This window comes from Canis lupus, chromosome 5 (genome assembly GCF_003254725.2).
Source record: "Canis lupus dingo isolate Sandy chromosome 5, ASM325472v2, whole genome shotgun sequence".
Taxonomy (NCBI): Eukaryota; Metazoa; Chordata; class Mammalia; order Carnivora; family Canidae; genus Canis; species Canis lupus.
In genome coordinates this window covers 25,522,761-25,544,737 of record NC_064247.1, presented here as the reverse complement: position 1 = coordinate 25,544,737, position 21,977 = coordinate 25,522,761, and the positions used below count along the sequence as shown (strand labels likewise).

The 21,977-nt window shown below is 35.6% G+C and overlaps 1 protein-coding gene across 4 annotated transcripts in view; it reads right to left on the bottom strand.

The window, feature by feature from the left end:
• The window catches only part of GUCY1A2 (guanylate cyclase 1 soluble subunit alpha 2), a 429,807-nt gene that overhangs the window by 201,328 nt on the left and 206,502 nt on the right, over positions 1-21,977 (bottom strand). For all 4 annotated transcript variants that reach the window (XR_004815602.2, XM_035715874.2, XM_025465669.3 and 1 more), the window contains one exon: positions 7,938-8,081. Coding sequence is in view for 3 of the 4 variants with exons in the window: in XM_035715874.2 (XP_035571767.1) it covers positions 7,938-8,081 (144 nt within the window). In the remaining variant the exon portion in view is untranslated. The remainder of the gene's footprint in view (positions 1-7,937; positions 8,082-21,977) is intronic.

Genomic DNA, 21,977 nt, shown 5'->3' with positions numbered 1-21,977 from the left:
ACTATCTCCAGTAAAGAATGCATTTCTCTTCTAAAAATGTGCAAGCGGGAGGACTGGTCCATGAAATCAAGCTAAGCAATTTTGTGTTTTAATGCACAGTTTCATGCAAATCAGTTTAGCTTTCCCTTCATTGCTGGGTTTTGTTTTCCCTTTCACAAACTTACTGCTATTTTTTTTTTCGTGTAGCAAAAATACGCAAATACTTTCACAAAAGCACTGCTTGGAAAATCTGTTTGACAAAAATTATAACAAAACTCTTCGATAAGACCAGCATTTTCAAAAGTGTGTGTCTAATAAACTATCTCTTTCCACAGATTGAAAAGGTGACCAACAGTCTAATTATATTAGAATCAATCAAGATTAGAGAAACAAGCTAAAATTAACTAGCAAGGGAATTCTGTATCATTGACATACACATTGCATAAATAATAATGTCTATTAAATCATTATGCCAACATTTTATAGAAAGATTGGAAGGCAGGAAGTGTGCTCTATTACAGCTCAGTACTTCGGCATCATGCCAGGAGAGCAATTCTATAATTAAAACAAATTTCTTGAGTAATACATAAAAATAATTAATTAGAATATAAGACACAACCTTTAAATTCAAAGACTATCCCATGAAAAAATGTAAATATGACATTTTGAAATATGTATCTTCTGCATTACAATCCACAATAAACAAAGGGAAAATAAACAGAAAACAAAAACAAAACGATGCAATAAAATGGCTAGTGGATGCACCCAATCAATCTGGCTGGGGATTCTCATTTTTGAAATAATGATGGAATCACAGCCATTCCCCTCCCACATACATCACTGAACTGAGCTCTCTCTTTATAATTTAAAAAATTAATCATTTTGGATGGAATATCTCTAAAACACATTATTTATACCCATTCTCTTAAAGAAGACATCTAATATAAGCTTACATTTTCTTGACTAGAGCCATGAAAAGTCTCATTTATTAGATAATGGAATACTCAAGCAGTAAGAAAAATTTGACAATATGAAATTTATTTACTACAATTCTATTTAACAAATCTATAGAGTGCGGTAATTAGGAGTGCTGGTTAATTAATTTTTTTATTCCTTTCTTCAACTGTAAAATGGAAATAATAGTAATATGGTCCTCCTAGATTTGTGAGACTCAGAAAAGCTATTATTACATGGCAAGGACCTGGATCAGTGCTGTCTGGCACACCGTTAAGTGCTTCAATAGATGTTTATTTATTGTTATTCTTCAGTAGCTAGTTTAAATACAGTTAGATGTTTTTGTCTTTTCTATTTAAAGATAATGTCATCTGTGACTTGGGTTGAAAATAGGCACAAATGTAGATTAGTAAGGATGAATCATTATTAGTGAAATAAAACTCATAGAAATGTACACGACTTTGAACTTCTATTTCTAGTAAGAGCAGATTATATAACTTGAACACCCTTCTGCAGGTCAGCCCACAAGACAATGAAAAAATATTACACCAAGCTAGGGAGGAAAATGAATGTCAAGGAGAAGTGAGCACTAAATCCAAGGGTGCTTATCCACTACAGGCATCTTCCAACCAGAAGGGTTAAGGAACCGAGCAGGACTTTTGGTACTCTAACTACTTATAGAACCATGGAGACAAAATCCAAAGTCCAGGGATTGCCAGGGGGAAAACTTAGCAAACCCTCCATATGTTGAGATGAGACGTTGACAGCCAACACCACAGGTGTAAGGGTGATACCAAAAACAGAAGACAAATCAGAAGTAAACTGGCCCCCATAGAAAATGAATCCTAGCATTAAATCATTTGATCCCTGATTGTTAGAATTCCTCTTACCAGAACACAGAATTTCCCTTTTGGAGGGATGCCTGGGTGACTCAGGGGCTGAGTGTCTGCCTTTGACTCAGGGCGTGATCCTGGGGTCCTGGGATCGAGTCCTGCATCAGGCTCCCTGCAGGGAGCCTCCTTGTCCCTCTGCCTGTGTCTCTGCCTCTCTTTGTGTGTCTCTCATCAATAAATAAAATTTTAAAATCTTTAAAAAATATTTCCATATTGGAAAGAAATTATTTCTATAATTTTTTATACACAATCTCTAGCACTCAAACAAAAAATAACAATAATTAGGCACACAGAGGTAACATGACTAAAAATTAAGTGAAAGGTCAGATAATGTAATAGACGACAGGCCTCCAGAGAAGAGATATATCAAGCAATAGATTTAAAGTTAATTACAGCTGATATAGTCAAAGAAATAAATAAAAACAGCATGAAATTTTTTGTTGGATGAATGGAAACTTAAACAACTATAAATTGCTATCATATTAAGTATCAGGATGGGCTGAATGGATGATTTTCATAAACAGTTAAGGGGAGTATTAGTGAGTTAGAATATCTGAACAGAATATATAGACTCACACTCATAATTAAACAGAAGCAAACCACAGAAGAGACTCTACTATCATCCCATGTACTGGTAAACTCTCAGTGAAAAAAATACTTTAAACATATTCTTTAAAAACAGAAACACTTTCCTAGTACCAAAAATTCACTATACAGAACAGATCTATTAGAGAATATATTTAGCCATAAATTTCACCAGTAATATTATAGTAATTTTATATGTTATTTCTATAATAAAACAATAATTTACTAAAATTATGACTATTTATAGTACCTAAAAGATTAAAAGTAACTTCAACTGTGGATAAACATGGATGTGAGAATAGCTGGGCTCAGCATCTTAACAGTGAGTACATACAATGCCTAAGTAGTTTTTTCTGACCCCCATAGGTTTTTTTCTGTAGGCTTATATTCCAGAGGTAGAACATCTCAGGTAAGTATACATACTTCGGGGTAAAAGTACCAATTAGAATTTTATCCACAAACAATTATCAATTAGTTTTTCTTTTTTCTAAATATAATCTTGGGCTGTAATCTCATGGCGTTAATTTAATACCGCAATACTTGCAGAGAACAAATCCCTCCAAATATTAAAGTAACAACATCAGATTTCCTTTATAAATAACAAAAGGTATTTAAAAATTAATTGGAGAATAATTATATCATAATCTCAAGAAAAATCCTGTAAGCTCATTAGGACACTAAGTTGAAGCTTAAAAGAGCCACAATGTAATGTATTACATGCAAATTATAAGTATATGTAAATTATATGTTAATATTTCTGCCTTTGGACTAGGCAGTTAGAAAAGATTCAGTGTTTCCCTGATTTGCAATTAAGATTGCTAAGCACATTAGTATTACAACATGATGATACATAGCTTTTTTTTTTAAACTCTCTTTCACCATCTCTGTATAATTGCCTCATTATATGAAACGTACTGTTCTCTAAATTGATGAAACTAATTTGAACTTGTGTGCCTGTGTGATAATTTTCAATGAAAATATTTTTTCAGAACTGGAGTCCCGAATTAAAACTTAGATATTTGGACACACTAACTCAATCTTCTTTAAAAACCTTAAGTCGTGAAAATGCTACTTGTCTTTCCAATATAGATTTAATCACATTCTCTAATCAGTCCACAGCTTCTCCTTCCCTATCAACATTTTTATTTTCAAGAAATAAAGCATAGGTAGTAATAAACATTTTGTTATTTTCATCAGAGTGGTTAAATTGTTAGTAAAAGTTAGCCATTCAGCATTAAAACCTATTCAAAATACTTTGGTTAAGATTAGGGTCATGAGGTTAAAGTACAGCATGGATTCATACAATTTTCTAGTGAAATCACAATACAGCTAGCTCAAACAAAGGGGGAAGAACATAAATTTGATATTACTTTTCTTCAAGTGTCTAAGATGTAAGAAAATCAGATTTCCTCTGAGGCAAAAAAAAAAAAAAAAAAATGGAATAAGAATAATGCTGACATTACTATAAATTCAGCCAGTCAGCCAGTAGGCTTTTTCATCGTATTGAAAAAGTATTAAAAATTCTAATCATTATTTTTAAAAGCAGTCTTAATTAAAGTCACTTTGGCTGATTTTTCAGATTTGTTACAAAAATAGACCATGTTTGTATATGCTTCGTAGATGCAGTCTATAACTAGCCTCTGAGTTTCATTATTCATAAAAACAAATGCTTGAGCATTATAAACTAAATAAATGACATGCTATATATTCTTTTGTTACTTTTACAATTTTAAAAATTAACTCAATTTTATAGTTAGTGATTCAAGGACATTACCAATCGTTTGCAAGCAATTATAATTTATAATTCATGTTCCTATTTCCTATGATGAGGGGTACCTGGAAGGTTTATAAAGTCATATAAATATTATCAATTTCCTTTTCAAAATATGAGAGGTTTGGGGAGTTTTCTTTTGAATAATTATTGTAGCTCCAATAGCTTAAATTTTAACATCCTAAAACTTACAGAGTTTGAAGTAAACAGTCAGCTGATCACATAACCCTACTGCATGCCCAAGCATTTTTAATAAAAGATTCTTTCAATAAGCTTAGAAATGTTCCCATGGCACCAAGTTAGAAGCCAATTCAAAGTCAAATTAATATGCCAAAAACAATCCCAAACCATGAAAATAATATGAATTAGTAATGAAGCTAAAATTATTAAGGTGGTTTTATGATTTTGAATTCTCTCTCTGCATTCTTATTAAATCTTTATAGACATTTCCTCTTCTGATTTAAAAAGACTGATTCATAAGACAGAATAATGTTATATCCCACAAATGAAAATATGGATGAGCACACTGTAAAACACAATTCCCTGGTTTTGTTTTATGGTAATTTAAGTTTGCTTTGACAAGGCTGAATCAATACAAGCATTCTATCTCTGATAAAAGAAAATCCAACATAGAAAAACAATCCCAAATGATAAGACTGCCCAGCTAGTAGTCTTGAAAATTTGAGAACTGATATGAATTCAATCTGGACTGTGTGTATTTGTAGTCTGAAGCAGATCTGAGGCAGTGTCCCTTTGGTTTGTTTTCCCTGGCAGTGGTAGAAGTGTCTGTCATTCACGTACTTGAATAACTTGATAATTATGTCCTGAGGGGACTTAAACTATTTTTTTAATGCCCCATCCTTTCCTGTTTTCACTACTGATAGTAGTGGTGAGAAAACTCTTTCTCTTTCTACATTTTAAAATTGCCAAATATAAATGTATATATGCACATAAAAGAGTAGTGGTAAATGAGTGCTCTAACCATGCCTGCACTTTCCCTACTGCATCCTCCCCCTTCCCATCATCTTCTTCCTTTCCCTTGGAGTTAAGCACCATCTTGAATTTGTATCAACCATTCCCTTTCTTTCCTTTATACTTTTTCCATCAATGCAGATATTTCTAGATCACATATTTTTTCCAGTCTTGAAACTTAATGAAACAGAATACTACAACATTCTATTACTTGCTTCTTTTGCTCAATATTAAGTTTTGACATGTTGATGTCAATAGCTAAAGTCATTCATTTTCCCAACCATACAGTATACCAAGGTATAAACATATCACAGTTAATCTATTCCATCAGATGGTTATTTTATTTATTTACGGAGTGAGGCTCTTATCAAAGTGTTGCTGTGAATACTCTTGTGACTGTTGCTACACCTGTACATATACTTCCTAGGCAAAGATCCAGGCAAGGGATTGCTGAGTTGTAGGCAAGGCAAAGTAAACTTAGTTGTTAATGCCAAGGACACTGTACCATTTACACTCCCACCAGCTGTAGGTGATTACCTGCTGCTCCAGATCCTTGCTAACAATGGCGCTGTCAGACTTTCCACTTTGTGCCAAACTAGGAGATGGGAATGCTGGGATATGGTGCTAGCAGTATGTATTTATACATGAGGTTAACCAGAGATACTTTTAATGGTTAAATGTGTTGTAAGAAAAATCCTTCCAGTCTGTGGTTATCTTTTATTTTTAGGTGCTATTTGATAAACAGGAAGGTTTTAACTTTAGTAAAATTTACATATATTTTCCCTTATGATTTGATAATTGTTGACTTCACTGGTTTACAAAAAAACAAAAAACTGTTCCTTCCACTAACTTATAAACTTCAAATTACAGATTTATAGTTTGAGAGTATGGCCCTTTACATTTAACCCACCTGGAATTACTTTATGTGCAGATTCATGAAGTAGAGATCCAGTTTTAATATTATTGTCTATGTGGATAACCAGTGGTCCCCAACCTTTTCTTCAACAGCTCATCCTTTCCCCACTTATCAGTGTCACCTTTATCATTTAGCCAGTCCTCCTTTTCTCTAATGCACTACAGCATTATTAAGACATGTTTAGTTCTGAATTCCTATGATTTACCTTCATAGAATCCCTTAAGATTATTGTGTGAGAACTGATTCATGTATTTTATTTGTTCCAGAAAAAAATTCCCCTTTTTGCATTACCTATGTTTGGAAACCCAACTGAATACACATTTTCCTACTCTGTCTTAAATACTTCCCACATATTTTATATTTTATATTTTATATTATCTTATTCATATTGCCACATGTTCAAGTCTCTGGACCTAATTATGGGTTATTTCTTCAGTTCTAACTTTCAGTGTACTAATTTTTCCTTCAGCTGTGTCTAATTTGCTTTTAAACTCATCCACTGACCATTTTCTTTCCAAAGTATTATGTTGCCAGCTTAGGAGTTCTCAGGTTCTTTTCAAATATACTATTCCTGCCTCATATTTTTAAGCTGCTTCTTTATTTCTTTAACTATATAAAACATTGTCATTTTTATTCCAATTGAAATTTAGTATCTGAAAACACCACATTGTTTTTCTTATCTAATACTATCCTTGGTTCTCATCCATAATACTTTGACTTCTTGTGTGAATGGGTGGCCTTGGGGTTTTGGGGGGGCTGGGCAGAGGACAAGGGGTTTTGTTTTTTAGTATTAGCCATTCATTCTCAAAGTGCTTTACCTGCAGAAATTCTTTGAAGATGGGATTGAAGTTGACATCCTCCAGAAAGAAGTAGTGTTTCCTAGTTTCCTGTTACCACTGCTCATGACAGAGAACTTAATTTAAATTCTCCACTTAGTCTACACATGTAACTGGCATGTTTTTTCTTTCCTATTAGTTCAGTGATGTGCTTAATAGGTTTAAAATGTTAATAGTGTTAAATTTTTTTTTTAAATTTTAACATGCATTTTAATAATTTTAGTCAGAAAGGACATTCAGAAAATCTAATTTGCCATAACTCCAGAATTAGGAATGTACTACATTTTGAGGCTTTCTTTTTTTTTTTTAATTTAAAGTTGATGAGCTGTTATAAAAGGGCTGCTTTACATTCATGTTACTTCTCCAAATACACAACTTCTGGTTTAAAAGAGTTCACAGTGACAATACTCCTGGGATCCACTGTATCCTGGCAAGATTAGAGGTAGATGACCTCATCAGTTTTTAGAGATAGATCTTAGATTGTGGAGAGCCATTAGTACCAAAAAAGTACAATATACCAGGAGGTAATTTTCTAACATTTTAAAATTTCCTCAGTTACTGGACTCCAACCTTCAAGCTCTGTCACATTAAAAAAAATGCAGAATTAACCCTGAGTGCTGAGGTTTCATAAAGAACACCTACCCAAAGGAAGTTGTTCAAATCCTCCATTTTCTTGCCTCCTTGTTTTATGCTTTTATGGATTATCTCTGCGACTCTGATTGTCACTACTGTTCTTGCTTAGTAGTGTTAAGTTGGTCACTGACAAGTTTTTCCTTGGTCTAATCCTTTAGCTCTTTCTTTTCTCCATGGTGATGAGCCTTTCACACACCTTTTTCCATTTTGGACCTTACTCCATTTGCTCTTTTCCCAGATCTATGAGTTATCTCTAGTTAACCCCTCATCCTTCTCATCCTTCTTGAGCACCCTACTTGTCTAAAAGTGTAAGTTACATAAGTAGAACTCAGAAGGGAATTTCTTGCCCCTTCAGTTAAAGGTATGCTACTACTCAAACCAAATTGTAGAAAAGTTACCTGAATTGGTCTTCCATCGGGTGTCAGCACCTCTTCTGAAAGTTCCATCATCTTGAGGGCCATCAGAGCAATGGGCTTAGCGTGGCAGAGGCTTTTCCTATGGAGTCCTGCAGCAACACAGTACGCATCACCTATTGTTTCCACCTGCAGCCATCAGACAAATCAAATGCAAACATATGATAATGAGCCAGAAGAGAAATGATTAGTTATGTGCAATCACAAATGTTGCTGAAAACATGTCAGCAAAACATCAATAAATTAAGCAATTAGACAACTGAGTGTAATCACAGCAGAGTTTGCAAACAGCCATAGTCAAATACTAACATCTCACTCCGGGGCTGTTTGTCAATGCTATCGCCATAGATGATCATTGAAATTGGGAACAACTGGAATACAGAATAATTATCCTCTACAAAAAAAGAATTACCAGTATTTTGCCTGAACAATTTTCAAATAATGACCTTTTACAAAGCCACTGTCTTGTCTCTTTCAAATTTTCAATATTGGTTATATTTGAGAGGTGAGAAATTAATGTGCAGAAACCCTCCATAATCTTACAATTAAAGAGTTAACAGGCACTGGCAGAGTCTTTTCAGACCCTATTCTAATGTTATTGTCAGCATCCATTCTGAATAGCCATTGCTTTTGTTAAATATTTTAAGTATTTAAGTTAAAATCCTCAAATTTCCAAAGCATATGGCATGGTATAAAACTAGGCACAACTTCTTCTCAGAGGAAAGTTCTCTAATTATCCAAAGTAAAGGTGGTAGATTTTGGATAATTTGCAAATGATGTAACTAGTAAAGGGTTAATATCCACAAACCATAAAGAAAACATAAAACGCAACACTAAAATAATAATGATAATCATCATTATCATCATCATCATCGTCATCATCATCATCATCATTTGATTAAAAACAAACAGAGGACTAGAACAAACACTTTTCCAAAGAAAACATACAGATGGTCAACAGACACATGAAAAGATGCTCAGCATCACTATTCATCAGAGAAATCCAAATCAAAACCACAATGAGATATCACCCTACACCTGTCAGAATGGCCAAAATCAAAAAGACAAGAAATAACAAGTATTGATGAGGATGTGGAGAAAGAGGAGCCCTCATGCACTGTTGATGGGAACATAAATTGGTGCAGCCACTGTGGAAAACAGTACGGAGGTTCCTCAAAAAAAAAAACAACAAAAAACTAAAAATAGAAATGTCAAATGATCCAATAATTCCATATTGGGTATTTATTAAAGCAAAAGGAAAACACTAACTTGAGAAGATATATACACTTCTATGTTTAGTGCAGCATTATTTACAATAGTCATGACACCGAAGCAACCCAAGTGTCTAAAATATGGGATATGTACATCTAAGAATATTATAGAGCCATAAAAAGATGAGATTGCACCATTTGAGACACATGGATGGACCTAGAGGGTATTATGATAAGTGATATAAGTCAGTCAGAGAAAGACAAATATCATATGCTTCCACTCACAGGTGGAATCTTAAAAATATGAATAAACAAACAAAAAGCAGAAGCTGAAATATAAATACAGAAAACTGTTAGTTGCCAGAGGGGAGGTGGTAGGTAAAAATGGGTAAAGGGGACGAGGAGATAGAAGCCTCCACTTATGGAATGAGTAAGTCAAGGGAATAAAAGGAGTATAAGGAACACAGTGTTATTGTAATACTAATGTAACGGAACAAATGGTAGCAACACTGTGGTGAACACAGCATAAAGTATTAACTTGTGAAATCACTAAGTTGAACACTTTTTTTTTAAAAAAAGGCTTTATATAAATGCCAGTTAACATACAGTGTAATACTGTTTCAGGTGTACAAAATAGTGATTCAACACTTCCATACATCACCCGGTGCTCATCACAACAGGTGCACTCCTTTATCTCTATCACCTACTTCACCCATCCTCCCATCCAACTCGCCTCTGATGACCATCAGTATAGTCTCTGTAGCTAAGAGTCTATTTCTTGGTTTGTCTTTTTTTCCCCTTGGCTCACTTGTTTCTTAAATTCCACATATGAGTGAAATCATATGGTATTTGTCTTTCTCTCATTTTTTAGAATTTGTACCATAAGACAGGTTTAGTTATATGTTGCACTTTCCCTTTTAGCAGTGTGTAATGTAGTGGTATGGAGAAGATGGGCCAATAGATTACCAATGGATAACGGAAATCTAATAAAGTAGAAGATAAATGTATACACAAAAGAACAAATTCACATTAAAATCTGTATGTTATCATGCAAGCTCTTATACTATTTAGTTTCTAACTAGTTGAAGTCAGTTTAAAGCTCAGAAACAATAGGATCAAGAACTAGGCAAGAAACAGACATCAAAAAATAATGGCCCATATCAAGATGTGCAATTCTCACAATAATAAATATTCAACATACAGAAAAATTCTAAAAGATATTTCCATTATGCTAGGCTAGATTATGTTGCAATAACAATATAACTTCCAAATCTGCATGTCCTAAAATAACAAAGGCTTATTTTTGATTCATGCTATGTATTCATGTGGGTTAAGGGATCGGAAGACAGAAGAAATACGGTGCCATGTCTCTTCACTCTAGGAACAAAGCTACCAGAACCTCCCCACCTGGGGCTGATTGCTGTGGCAAAGAAAGAGAGGTTCTAACAAAGTGTACACTAGCTCCTGCAGCTTTCACCTAGGTGTGACATATAAAGCTTCTTAAGATTCATTCACTGAAGCAAATCACAGGACCATGCTTAACATAAAGGGGATGGGAAAATTCAACTGCTCTTGTGCCCAGACACCAGCCAGAAATATCTGGGGGAGTAGCACTAGTAAGTACATGAACAAATAGTAATAGCTTAAAATTTTCCAAACACCCAACTGTCTGTAAAGTACAGGTAATACATGTTTCTTTCATTCCTTACAAATATATTCAGTATCTTAACATGAAAATCTTGACAGAAATGCTACCACCTTAGTATTATATCTTTCTGCAAAAGTTCCATTCTTCTCCCCTTTCCTTTTATCTAATTTGGGTCTGTGCAAGTTTAGCAGAATTAAGCATATATGCAAATTTTAGTGGATTACCTTCAAAAGCATTAGTCGATTTTGCTTCACAGGGAGCAGAGAAAGTGAAAACATTATATATCCATTACAATTACTCCTGAGGTTGTTTCCTTGAATTAAACCAATTAAACAAGTGGACATTGTAAATATACTGAAACAAAACAACAGTCCAAAAAGTTGAGTGTGTTCTGAATTCCTTTACATCTGCCTCAATATTTTTAAAAAATACAATCTTAAGTACAACAGATACCATCTAAAAATAGTGCATCTTATTTATTTTTGGCATCTTCAACCTCTTCTTGAATGACATATAAAGATGGCTAAACTAATCATGGAGATGGAAAAGATAGTCTTCGCATCCTTTTCTCAATATAGAAGAGGAGGCTTATGTGCTAAAAATAGTATGTACAACTGTTGCTCCACATATTATAGATGCTTTTATCATAGTAAAATTTTACCTATCTTGGTATATTATCTTTTTAATCCTTTATAGTAAAAACCTTCACAATATTCCAGCAATAAAGGTGGTGTAGATAAACTCCTTAGAGCTGTTTACTTGTTCTTTTTATTTACTTTAGTTTTAAAGTAATTACTTAAAATAATTTATTTTAGTTCCTAATAGAATTTCATTCCTGTAACATTCTTTACCCTCCTCTTCAGGCTAATGCTCAAGACATATCTACATGTTTTCTTGAAAATCTGGGCACAGTGAGGAGGCAGGAATGTGTGTGTGTTGTGGTACTGGCTAGGCTTAGCCTAAAAGAACACTGCATATAATGGGTAATGAATAATTCCTGTTCCATGGGACTCACACCCACCTTAGTCCTTCAATCTCACAGTCCTGGGTCTGTCTTCTTTTGAACTTTCTAGGACTTGTGAAAGAAAGCTTGGGGAGGGATCATAGAAACAGAGGATCAGAAAGCTCTGACCAGCCTATCTTACTGGACAACTTCCCTCTCTCCCTCTAGATATCATCAAGAGGAGAAGCAAATTAGAGTCTGCTGTCTAATTGTTTACTTTCTGTTTTTCATCCCTAAAGTCATTAGAAACAGATAAAGAAGGAGAGAAGAAGGGTGAGAAAGAGAGACAGAGAAGAGAAGAGAGGTGTTGGGATGAGGTATAGGTAGACAGATGAAGCCTACAAATGAAACATGTCTTTTCTCTCCTGGCATCTCACAGAGCACTTGGTCAGGCCATCACAATCAGGTGGGCAAAGGGGGGCTAAGAAATATGACACATTCTTCATGGGCTCATTAGCTATGGCTAAAAACACATGATTCTCAGGAAGGATACCATATTCACCCTTGCTGAGAGCATGGAGCCACACTTACCAGCCAATCACCCGATATCAGATCACCCTTGCTGAAAGCATGGAGCCACACATGCCAGCCCAATCACCTATCTGACATTAGGTATGGTTCCTGAATGACTGAAAAGAGCCAGACAAGAATTTTCTAGTAGTTGGTAGGGAGCCTGAGTCCACAGGTGATTGGGAAGTTCTCCATCACCTAGAAACTAGACAGTGGGGTTGCTGGTGGTCTGGACACAAATTATCCAAAAGGATGGCCAGAAAAGGTAGAGCATGGCACAGGCCTTCATGAAGTCTTACCAGTAGCAAAGAGCAGGAAAAACTTTGGACTTGGCTAGATTTAGAGGTCCCTTACATTTTGCCCTTAACCTCAAACAGGGTCAGCAGCTCTCTGCTGTTAATGTCCCTGTTTACCCAGATACTCAGCAGGTTGGGTGAAAGGGCTCCGGGCCAGTGATGAAAATTCAGGTCGTGGTGGCCAAACAGAGGTCTTAAGGCCATGAAATTATCCCCTGGAATATAAGCAACATGCCACAGACATTACACATGAACCCAGCTTTTCATTGTTATTGAGATTGTGGTTCTTGAAGATACAATGATCTTCTTCAAATATGATCCTTAAGTAGCTACATTAGAAGCAGGTGGGAAGGCTCTGACAGAGACAAATGTAGATGAATGTCTTTAACATCATTTCCTTGGCTTAGACAAAATGATGGCCATGTCCATAAAAGCTATATCGTGAGGATGAGAGAGCTGAAGGAGCAGGTGAGCCACAGATCAGAGAGGCCAGCAGATACACATCACTGTTGACCAAGCAGAGGTCCAACAACTGATGGCAAGTAATCTTGAGCAAGAACAATTTCCAAAGGTAGAAGTTAATCACACTAGTACCCAAATAACTTGAGTATCTCCATGGGCTGTCCTGCAGAAAGTAGTCTGATTTCCCTTCACACAGTAGGTAGTTTTATAGGAATTGGGCCACAGTTCCCCTTTAGCAATTATAGCAGTTGTGTCAGATTCAGGGAGGCTGTAGTCTGAAGAAGAAGAAGTGACAGGTGATGTCTTGCTCCTGCAGATGAAGGACATAGAGCAGGGATTCCTGAGCCTACGCTTAGAATGGAAATAAATGACACTTGTCCAGAAGATCTGACCTCATCATATCCTTTAATAATAGCATTGTTTCTACAGTAAGAGTTTGTTCAAAAGAAGACCCTGGGGGTGCCTGGGTGGCTCAGTCAGTTAAGCGGCTGCTGTTGGCTCAAGTCATGATCCCAGGGTGGTGGGGGCTTTACTCCTGAAAGTAGGTCACTCACCAGTTCCAGAGGTGTAGGACAAAAATGAGACTTCATAGGTGATGGCTGGCAGGATGGGATAACCTGGCTATTGCCACACCACTGCCACCCAACTCTAAAGGAGGGGGCACCAATGATCCTAGTTCCTGGGATTAGACAGAACAGTAACTGCAACTGAGCAAGAAAAGCCTCTATCTCCCATGGGGGTCAAGAAGCAGCCTACACCTCCTTAGCATATTCATTTAGACACTATATTGGGAATCCACCTCCATGTATTTATCCCTTTCTTATACAATATACAGAAAGCAAAATTATTAAGCTGTCCTTTTTAGTTTTTGTAAATAATCTTATAGTCATCAAATATAAGCACCTTCATTATAGGGTCCTATTTTATGATGTTAAAGGTTGATATTCTGGAAATAATCTTGATGTATTAAAGAGTTAATGTTGCAAAGGTCCTGTACCATCATTGGCAAGAAGAACTAAGGTGTGATGAGTCATTAGAGTAACCTCATAATACTTCTAACTCTCTATCCCTGTTACCCCTTGTTGCACAGGAACTGAAAGTCCTCATTTGGCACAGTCATTAACCAGACTGGCACTTCAGAGAGAGGCGTCTCCATCCACAGACACTCTTTGCACACTCTCCGGAAAATAAAAGGTCATGTGCACTAAAGTCTCCTGTCATTTCTACCAGTGGACTGCTGTTTTCCCCAGGATAGCTTTAAAGTCACAGCCTGATTATCCTCAGAGATCCTGACTCAGAGGATGGGTTGAAACCAGGTTTATTTACTCTTTTGAAGCCTTGAAAACATCATGGATATGCTCATTATTTTGAAAGATGTTTCACAAAGAGAAGGAATTATTTCTACTTTAGTGGGTACACAGTTTTTCGGGCACATTCCAAACACTGCAAACTAGACAAACAAAGGCTATCTCAAGATGGAGCCCTCACTTTCAAGTTTTCTTTCCCTACTTCTGGGTAACTGGCATTCACATACCCAATGGATAAATTTCTCTCTCTAGCACAGTATCATGCTGGTTTATGAGGGTGTGTATGCATGTGTGCGTGCGTGTGTGTGTGTGTTTATATTCTCTCTCTCCTAGATATTTAACTTTTTATATCTGTGGACCCTCGCACAGTAGTAGGATGGTCTTTAATAGTTTTATTGAATGCTTAAATTGCGTCTAATTTCTACAATTATAGGTTGGAATTGTCAAATTTTTAAATGCAAAACTCAGGACCACCTACATAAAAATCACCCAGAGAGTACCTGTTAAAAATGAGATCCCCCGAGGTGTCACAACTAGATCTACTAAATCAAAATATAGGTGTAATACCCAGCTATCTGCATTTTCACATGCTCTCAGGAATATTTTATGATTTCCAAAGTTTGGAGACTTCTGGTACATTATGTGAGCTAAAAACACTACAACATTCAACCAAATATACACCTTTTTTTAAAGACCCAATGAGCTCTTGAAAGGAAGAAAGAAAAGAAAAGCACTTCTACTCTTGTACCCCAGCAATTTCCATATACTCCTGCTTTGTCTTCCACCCTATCCATAGGCAGTAAACTTCTCCAGGGATTTCTTTATATATCGGAACTTTAAACTACAACTCCTAGCCCAGACATCCCTCCCACCCTGCCAACACACCTAAAACTCAAAGAGTCATTTGGCACAGTGGGTATTCAATGATCCAAAGAAAGTTTGAGTTCAGTTAAATATATCCAAGTCAATTGTGTATAATGGCTTAGCAGTTCAAATGGAAACAACTTTAACTAAGGATTTACTGATAAAGCTACTTCAAAAAATCCCTCATTTAAAAAAAATGTCTAATTATACTCATTTTGGTTGATTTTCTGACCCAAATACTACTTCTTTTAAGGATGTCTCTACAGCGCTCAGCTGATACAGCACTGGAAAGGAGGTCATGGATATAAATAGAATGGTGATTTGGCCTGGGAACTACTCCCAAATGAGGGAAAATAGATTCCAAATGACTGCCTATCAAAGAAAGCTCTTTTCCTGATAAAATGCTCAATAGATCCATCAATGTAAACTCCACTTTCAACCATGTGGAAAATGCTGTTGTCAGGCCCCAGGTTTTACCATAAAAGTTATCAAATACTGGGTCATGCAAACAAAAAAAAATATTGAAATAGTCAAAATTTCTTTCTAAATCTTCAAGTTAGATGCAGACAACTGAAAATTTCTTTCTGCTGTCCAGTAGTCTGTCCTGTCACAGGGCACCCTTTCTACCGTTTTAACTTACTCTATGCTCCAATAAAAATGAATGACTCAAAGTTCTTTGCATATATTCTGTATCTCCCACCACCATGTTTATACGCAGAATTACTGTTCTACTTTGAATCATCCATTCTCTTTATAAAATAATTATTGAGTCTATTATTTTAAAGAAAAGGGATTCCTGATTTGCTAGAACCTTAAACATTGTCCCTGGAGAGCAGTGAATGTCTGCTTTATCTTCAGTAAACATATAATGAGTGTTAAATAATGTGAGTTGATGTCACAAAAGTAAATAGTTTCAAGACTTACAATAAAGCTATAGTAATCAAGACACAATGATATTGGTGAAGGAATACACAAATCATCAGTGGAACAGAACTGTGAAGCCAGATGTAGATTCCCATAAATATAGGAAACTGAGTTTTGGCAAAGGAGCAGGAGCAACACAATGGAGCAAAGATAGTCTTTCAACAAATTATGCTGAAACAAGTGGACATCCACATGCGAAATAAATGAATCTAGACACAGACACAGAACTTCACAAAAATTGACTCAAAATGGATCAAGATTTAAATGGAAAATGGAAAACTATAAGACTCCTAGAAGATAGGAAAAAACCTAGATGACCTTGGGTACAGTGATATATTTTTAGTACAATACCAAAAACATGATCTATGAAAGAAATAACTGAAAAAATGAAATGGCATTTCATTAAAATTAAAACCTCCCACTCTGTAAAAGATAATAGCAAGAGAATAGGAAAACAAGACAGAGACTGGGAGAAAATATTGATATCAGACTGATCTATCTGATAAAGGACTCATGAAACTCTTCAAATTCAATAAGAAAACAACTTAATTAAAAAATGGGCCAAATACCTTAACAGACACCTCACCGAAAAAGATAACATAGATGGCAAATAAACATATGAAAAGATGCATCACATCATATGTCATCAAACAACTGCAAATTAAACAATAATGAGACACCACTACATGCCAAAATCCAGAACACTGAAAACACCAAATGCTGATAAGGATTTAAAGCAACAGGAAGTCCTTCTTTGCTGTTGGGAATGCAAAATGGTAAAGGCTCTATGAAAGACATTTTGATGGTTTCTTTTGTAGAAACTCAGTAAAACTTGACTTTAGCATATCTGCCACTGCAGTCATTTGTCTTTATACTTTGTTCTCATCTTGTCTAGATTACTAGGTCATTTACTTTTGAAGGCAAGGATAATATCTTAGTTATCTTTTTAAGTCCTGCAGGGGCTAATAGAGTGCTAACATACTAGATGCTTAGAGAATTATGACTGAGTCAAACTGTATTATAAACACCTCTATTAAGAGCTAGGTCAATAAAGATAATGTATAAATTATCTTTCAACATCAAAGTTATTGTTAGCAAGCAACTCAGATTTAGCCTATATATATCAGAATATATTCAGATGATCAGGCGATTTGCATGAATAATGGAAGTATTTCCATTAAGTAGACAAAATTAACCACTTCCATCATGTTTCCAACATTGACACAAGCTTCTCATACACACCTGCCAGCCCAGGTAATGCTACCAACATTTCTCAGTTGAACAACAGCAATAATATCCTTATGTTCTGCTCTTGCTAACTCCTCACCTCAGATCTATGCCCCACATCACTTTTAAAGTGATTTTTATGAAGCAAATCTACTTGTGTCACTCCTCTATTCAAAATCCTTCAATGACTTCATTTTGCTCTGATAATTAAGAACAAAATTCTTAGAATAGCTAAAACACCTATAGGTTCTAGCTCCTATATACTTCTCTATCTCTATCTTGTGCTACTCTTGCATTATTTAAGTTAGACCATGGTGATCTTCATTAGTTGCTCCCATTTCATCATGTTCCTTTCTGACTCAGAGTCTTTACATACCTTGACTCCACTGCATAGAATCCTCCACTCCCACCATCTTTCCTATCCAGTTAGTTCCTTCTCATCCTTCAGACCTCTATTTAAAGGATATCTTCTCAGAGATGCCTTCCTGAGCTCTCAGAATAAATCAGGTGTCTCACAGGCTAACACCATGTAATTTTTCTCAGTCATTCTATGGTAGTTAATATATTTTTTGAGTAGTGATTAATCACTGTCTTCATCATTAGACTGTGAACTTCATGGAGGAAGGTGTCATGTTGACTTAGCTCACTACTACATGTGGTGCCTGACATGCAGTATGTGGTCAAGAAACATTTCTCTAAGGTATAAATAGGTAAACGTTTTTGGTCAAAGTTATGGACCTCCGTAGGATCAGAAAGTCTTGAGACCTCGCCAAGCACCCTTCTCTAATGGAAAAAGCCTGAGCAATGCTAAATTCACCATCTTTGTGACCTCAAACAAGTTCTTTATAACATTTTCTCATTTTCATCTCATTTTCATCTTCTGTGAAAGGCAGATAATATCTATTTTACAAGGCTGCTGAAAAGATTAAATAATTTTATACCTCTCCAGTGATAACCATAATTTTATTTAATTATTAACTGTCTATGTAATTATTGTTTAATGTTCAACCCCCATAATCAGTTATAAGCATCTATGGATTTGGACCATGTCTGCCTTAAGTACTACTATGCTCCAATGCTTATTAGCTTAGCATGTAGAATACAGTAGGTGGTCAATAATTATTTGTTGAAGATAAAAATAAATCAATAGGCATATATAAAGAAACTTAGCATGATATCTGGCACATAGTAGGCATTCAACAAAATATCAATGTCTACTGTAGATTGAGTGTTTATGTTCCCCACAACGTCCTACGTTGAAAGCTAATCCCCAGTGTAATGATATTGGGATATAGGAATTTTGGGAAATGATCAGAGACTTTTGGGAGGGCTCTACCCTCATGAATCAGATTAGGGTCCTTATAAGAGAGACCACAGAAGGTAAGCATCCTTGTCCCTTCTACTATGTGAAGATACAGCAAGAAGACAGCCATCAATGGAACCAGTTGTCCACTAGACACTGAGTTTGCTGACACCTTGATCTTGGAATTCCCAGCCTCCCAGAACCAGGAGACTCCAGAACAACTTCTGTTGTTTACAAGCTATCTGGTCTTTGGTATTTTTGTTACACCAATCCAAATGGACTCAGACACTCTTCTTCCCTCCCTTCATAGCAAATTTCCCATGGCACTCTTTAGCCCTGGTCTTCTTTCTTTTTTTTTTAATATATATTTTTTTAGATTTTATTTATTTATTCATGAGAGACACACAGAGAGAGACAGAGACACAGGCAGAGGAAGAAGCAGGTTCCCCGGGGGGAGCTTCATGAGCTTCCCAGGATCCTGGGATCATGCCCTGAGCCAAGACGCTCAACCACTGAGCCACTCAGGTGTCCCTGGTCTTCTTTCTTTTCAGTGAGGATGGAGTCAGCTGCTTGCACTGTTTATTAATTCACAAGGTATTTACTGCAGATAGTGTTATTACTTTGAATTTATGGACAGAAAAAAATCCCAACAACAATGATCTACTGAGCACAATTTATGTGCCAACTGCAACAAAAATGTTAGATCAGTACTACAGTTCCCACTTTGTAGAAGCAGAAGGTAAGCACAGGTATGTGATATAACTTAAGTAACAAAGAATTAAAATTAGCTTTTCAGGATTGATATCTAATATGCTTCCCCCTCTGCTTAAATGTCACTGCACAGTCATAAGCAAATTCAATAGTCTAATCTGGCTTCCCTGGGAGAGTTACAGAAACTCCTTTCATCAGAGGGCTAAAATATGCCCTACTATGAGGCAGTGACATGAGTAATGAAATTAGGTTAAGTGGAAAATGGGAGAAGCACAAAGTTTTCTTTCCATGACACTTTGGACTATCTTAAGAACAGCATTATCTTAATAGGCAGCTTTCATACATTCTAACATGTGGGTGCATGCACACACATAGTTGGACCAGCAGTCCAATAAGAATTTTGTTTCAGCTGATTTCTTAGTTTTCTAGATTATTAAAAGTCCTATTAACAATTTCAAGGCTTGAAAAATGCATCAAAATATGCATACATTTATAATCAAATACCTGAATTTCAGAAAACAAAGTTAAATCTCACTTTTCCACCTTAAAAAATCTTTAAAAAATAAATCTAAATAATTTCAAATTTGCCATATATGAATAACCTATTAATAGAGAATCACCAGGGCTAATTTTCACTTTGGGAACATTTTCCTAGCCAACTACGTATAGCTCTAACATGGAATATTTAGAATTGTAGAATCTCATGGAATGAAGTGACCTTTTGAGATTTCCTTCTACCTATCCCATTGTAGATTGTGTTTGATTCAGTCCAGTGAGCAGAACATAGAGCTCTAACCAATCTCTTTCATTTTGGGGAACACTAACTTTCATAAGGATATTCTATTGTGCTTAAAGTATTTTTTTAACTTCTGCATAAAGATTCTCTTTAGCTTCCTAGAACCAAAGAGAATGAGTCTTTATGAAGTCCAACACATATTAAAAAACAGTACAGATTTGCCTTAAAAAAAGGAGACCTAGTTATATTCTTAACTCTAGGCTAAAATTCAAATCACAATTTAAAAACTCAAACTCATCCCCCAACTATTATTTCAAGAGCCTCGTGTTCATAATAAAGAGTTTTGGTTATTAGTTTTCATTGCTCTTTCAACAGTCCTGTGACATACCCAATGTTCTCATTGTAACAATATGAAATTTGTCTTGTGACTATCAACTACTGGATGCAGGATATTAATTTCTGAAATATACATATATAAAAGCTAGAACAATCTTTGGTCCTACTTCTGCATCTAATTAGGAATGGTAGTTATCTGAAACATGAATGATTTCAACCACTGTTTTCGACAATATAAACTTTTAGCCGAATCAGATCTAAATTCAAATGACATCTCTGCCACTTACTAAAACTTATCTTCAAAAGGGATGAAAGAACACCAATGAAATAGTGTTCTTCTGGAAAATAAATAAGATACCCCAATTAAGGCATTCAGCACTGTGTTTAGAACACAGTTTATATTTAGTATATGTGAATTCCACTTTTTAAGTTCCATTTTGTTTTCAGGGATTTGCGTTTTTTAAATCAGTGTTTCAAGGGGTAAAAAGTGAGAAAATTGTGTATTACATTTCTGCTCTATAACAAACATTAATTGAGGTTTGGTGAGGAAGGTAACAGAAACAATCCAATTAAGATTTGCAGATTGCACTGCGGCTACCCTATCAGATAAGTGAGAGACAGCTGTCCTATCTAGAAGATCAATTTCCATTTTAGTAAGCTCATCCTATACTCACGTATTACAAACCTTGATGTGACTATAACTGACATGTTCACATTCTAAAGCTTGCCAGAATTCCTCTGCTAAATGGCCTCAGGGTAACAGAAATGATTATGTAATGACAATTTTTCACAAAGAAAAAAATTGATGTTTTTAAGTGAAATTTTTAAGTTAACATATTGGAGTAACTCACTGACTAGGTGGTAGACTTAAAATTGCAAAATATATACGGAGTAAAAGCTAGGTTCTCACAATGTCCTGATATAAAGGTGTTGGTGACAAGGGCAAACATGCTGGTGAGCTCAGAGCTTAACTTCTTTACAGCTGATTGATACACAAAAGACAGGCACTCTGTAATAACATAAGCTGCATAAAGGCTAGTGAAAAATCTTTCACTTATACCATAGAGTAACATTTATCCTTACAGATACAGGAAATCCTAGCAACATGGGCTTCATATACTAAGAAAACTTGCTAGAGACTTATATCATAAATTTCCAGACTGTTTTTAGACTTGTAGAGATTTTCTTGGTGTCTTATTCCACTCAGGCTGCTATAACAGAATATCGTGGACTAGATGGCTCAAAAAACAGGACTTTCTCACAGCATTGGTGGCTGGTTATTTAAGATCAAGGTGCTCTAATTCATTTCCCTGGTGAGGGTACACTTCCTGGCTAGCAGGTGGCCACCTTCTCCCTGTGTCCTCACTTGGCAGAAACAGAAGGAACTCTGGTCTCTTCCTCTTCTTATAAGGACTCTGATTCCATCATGGGGTCTTTCCCTCATCTAAACCAAATTACCCTTCCGAAGACCCCACCTCAAAACACCA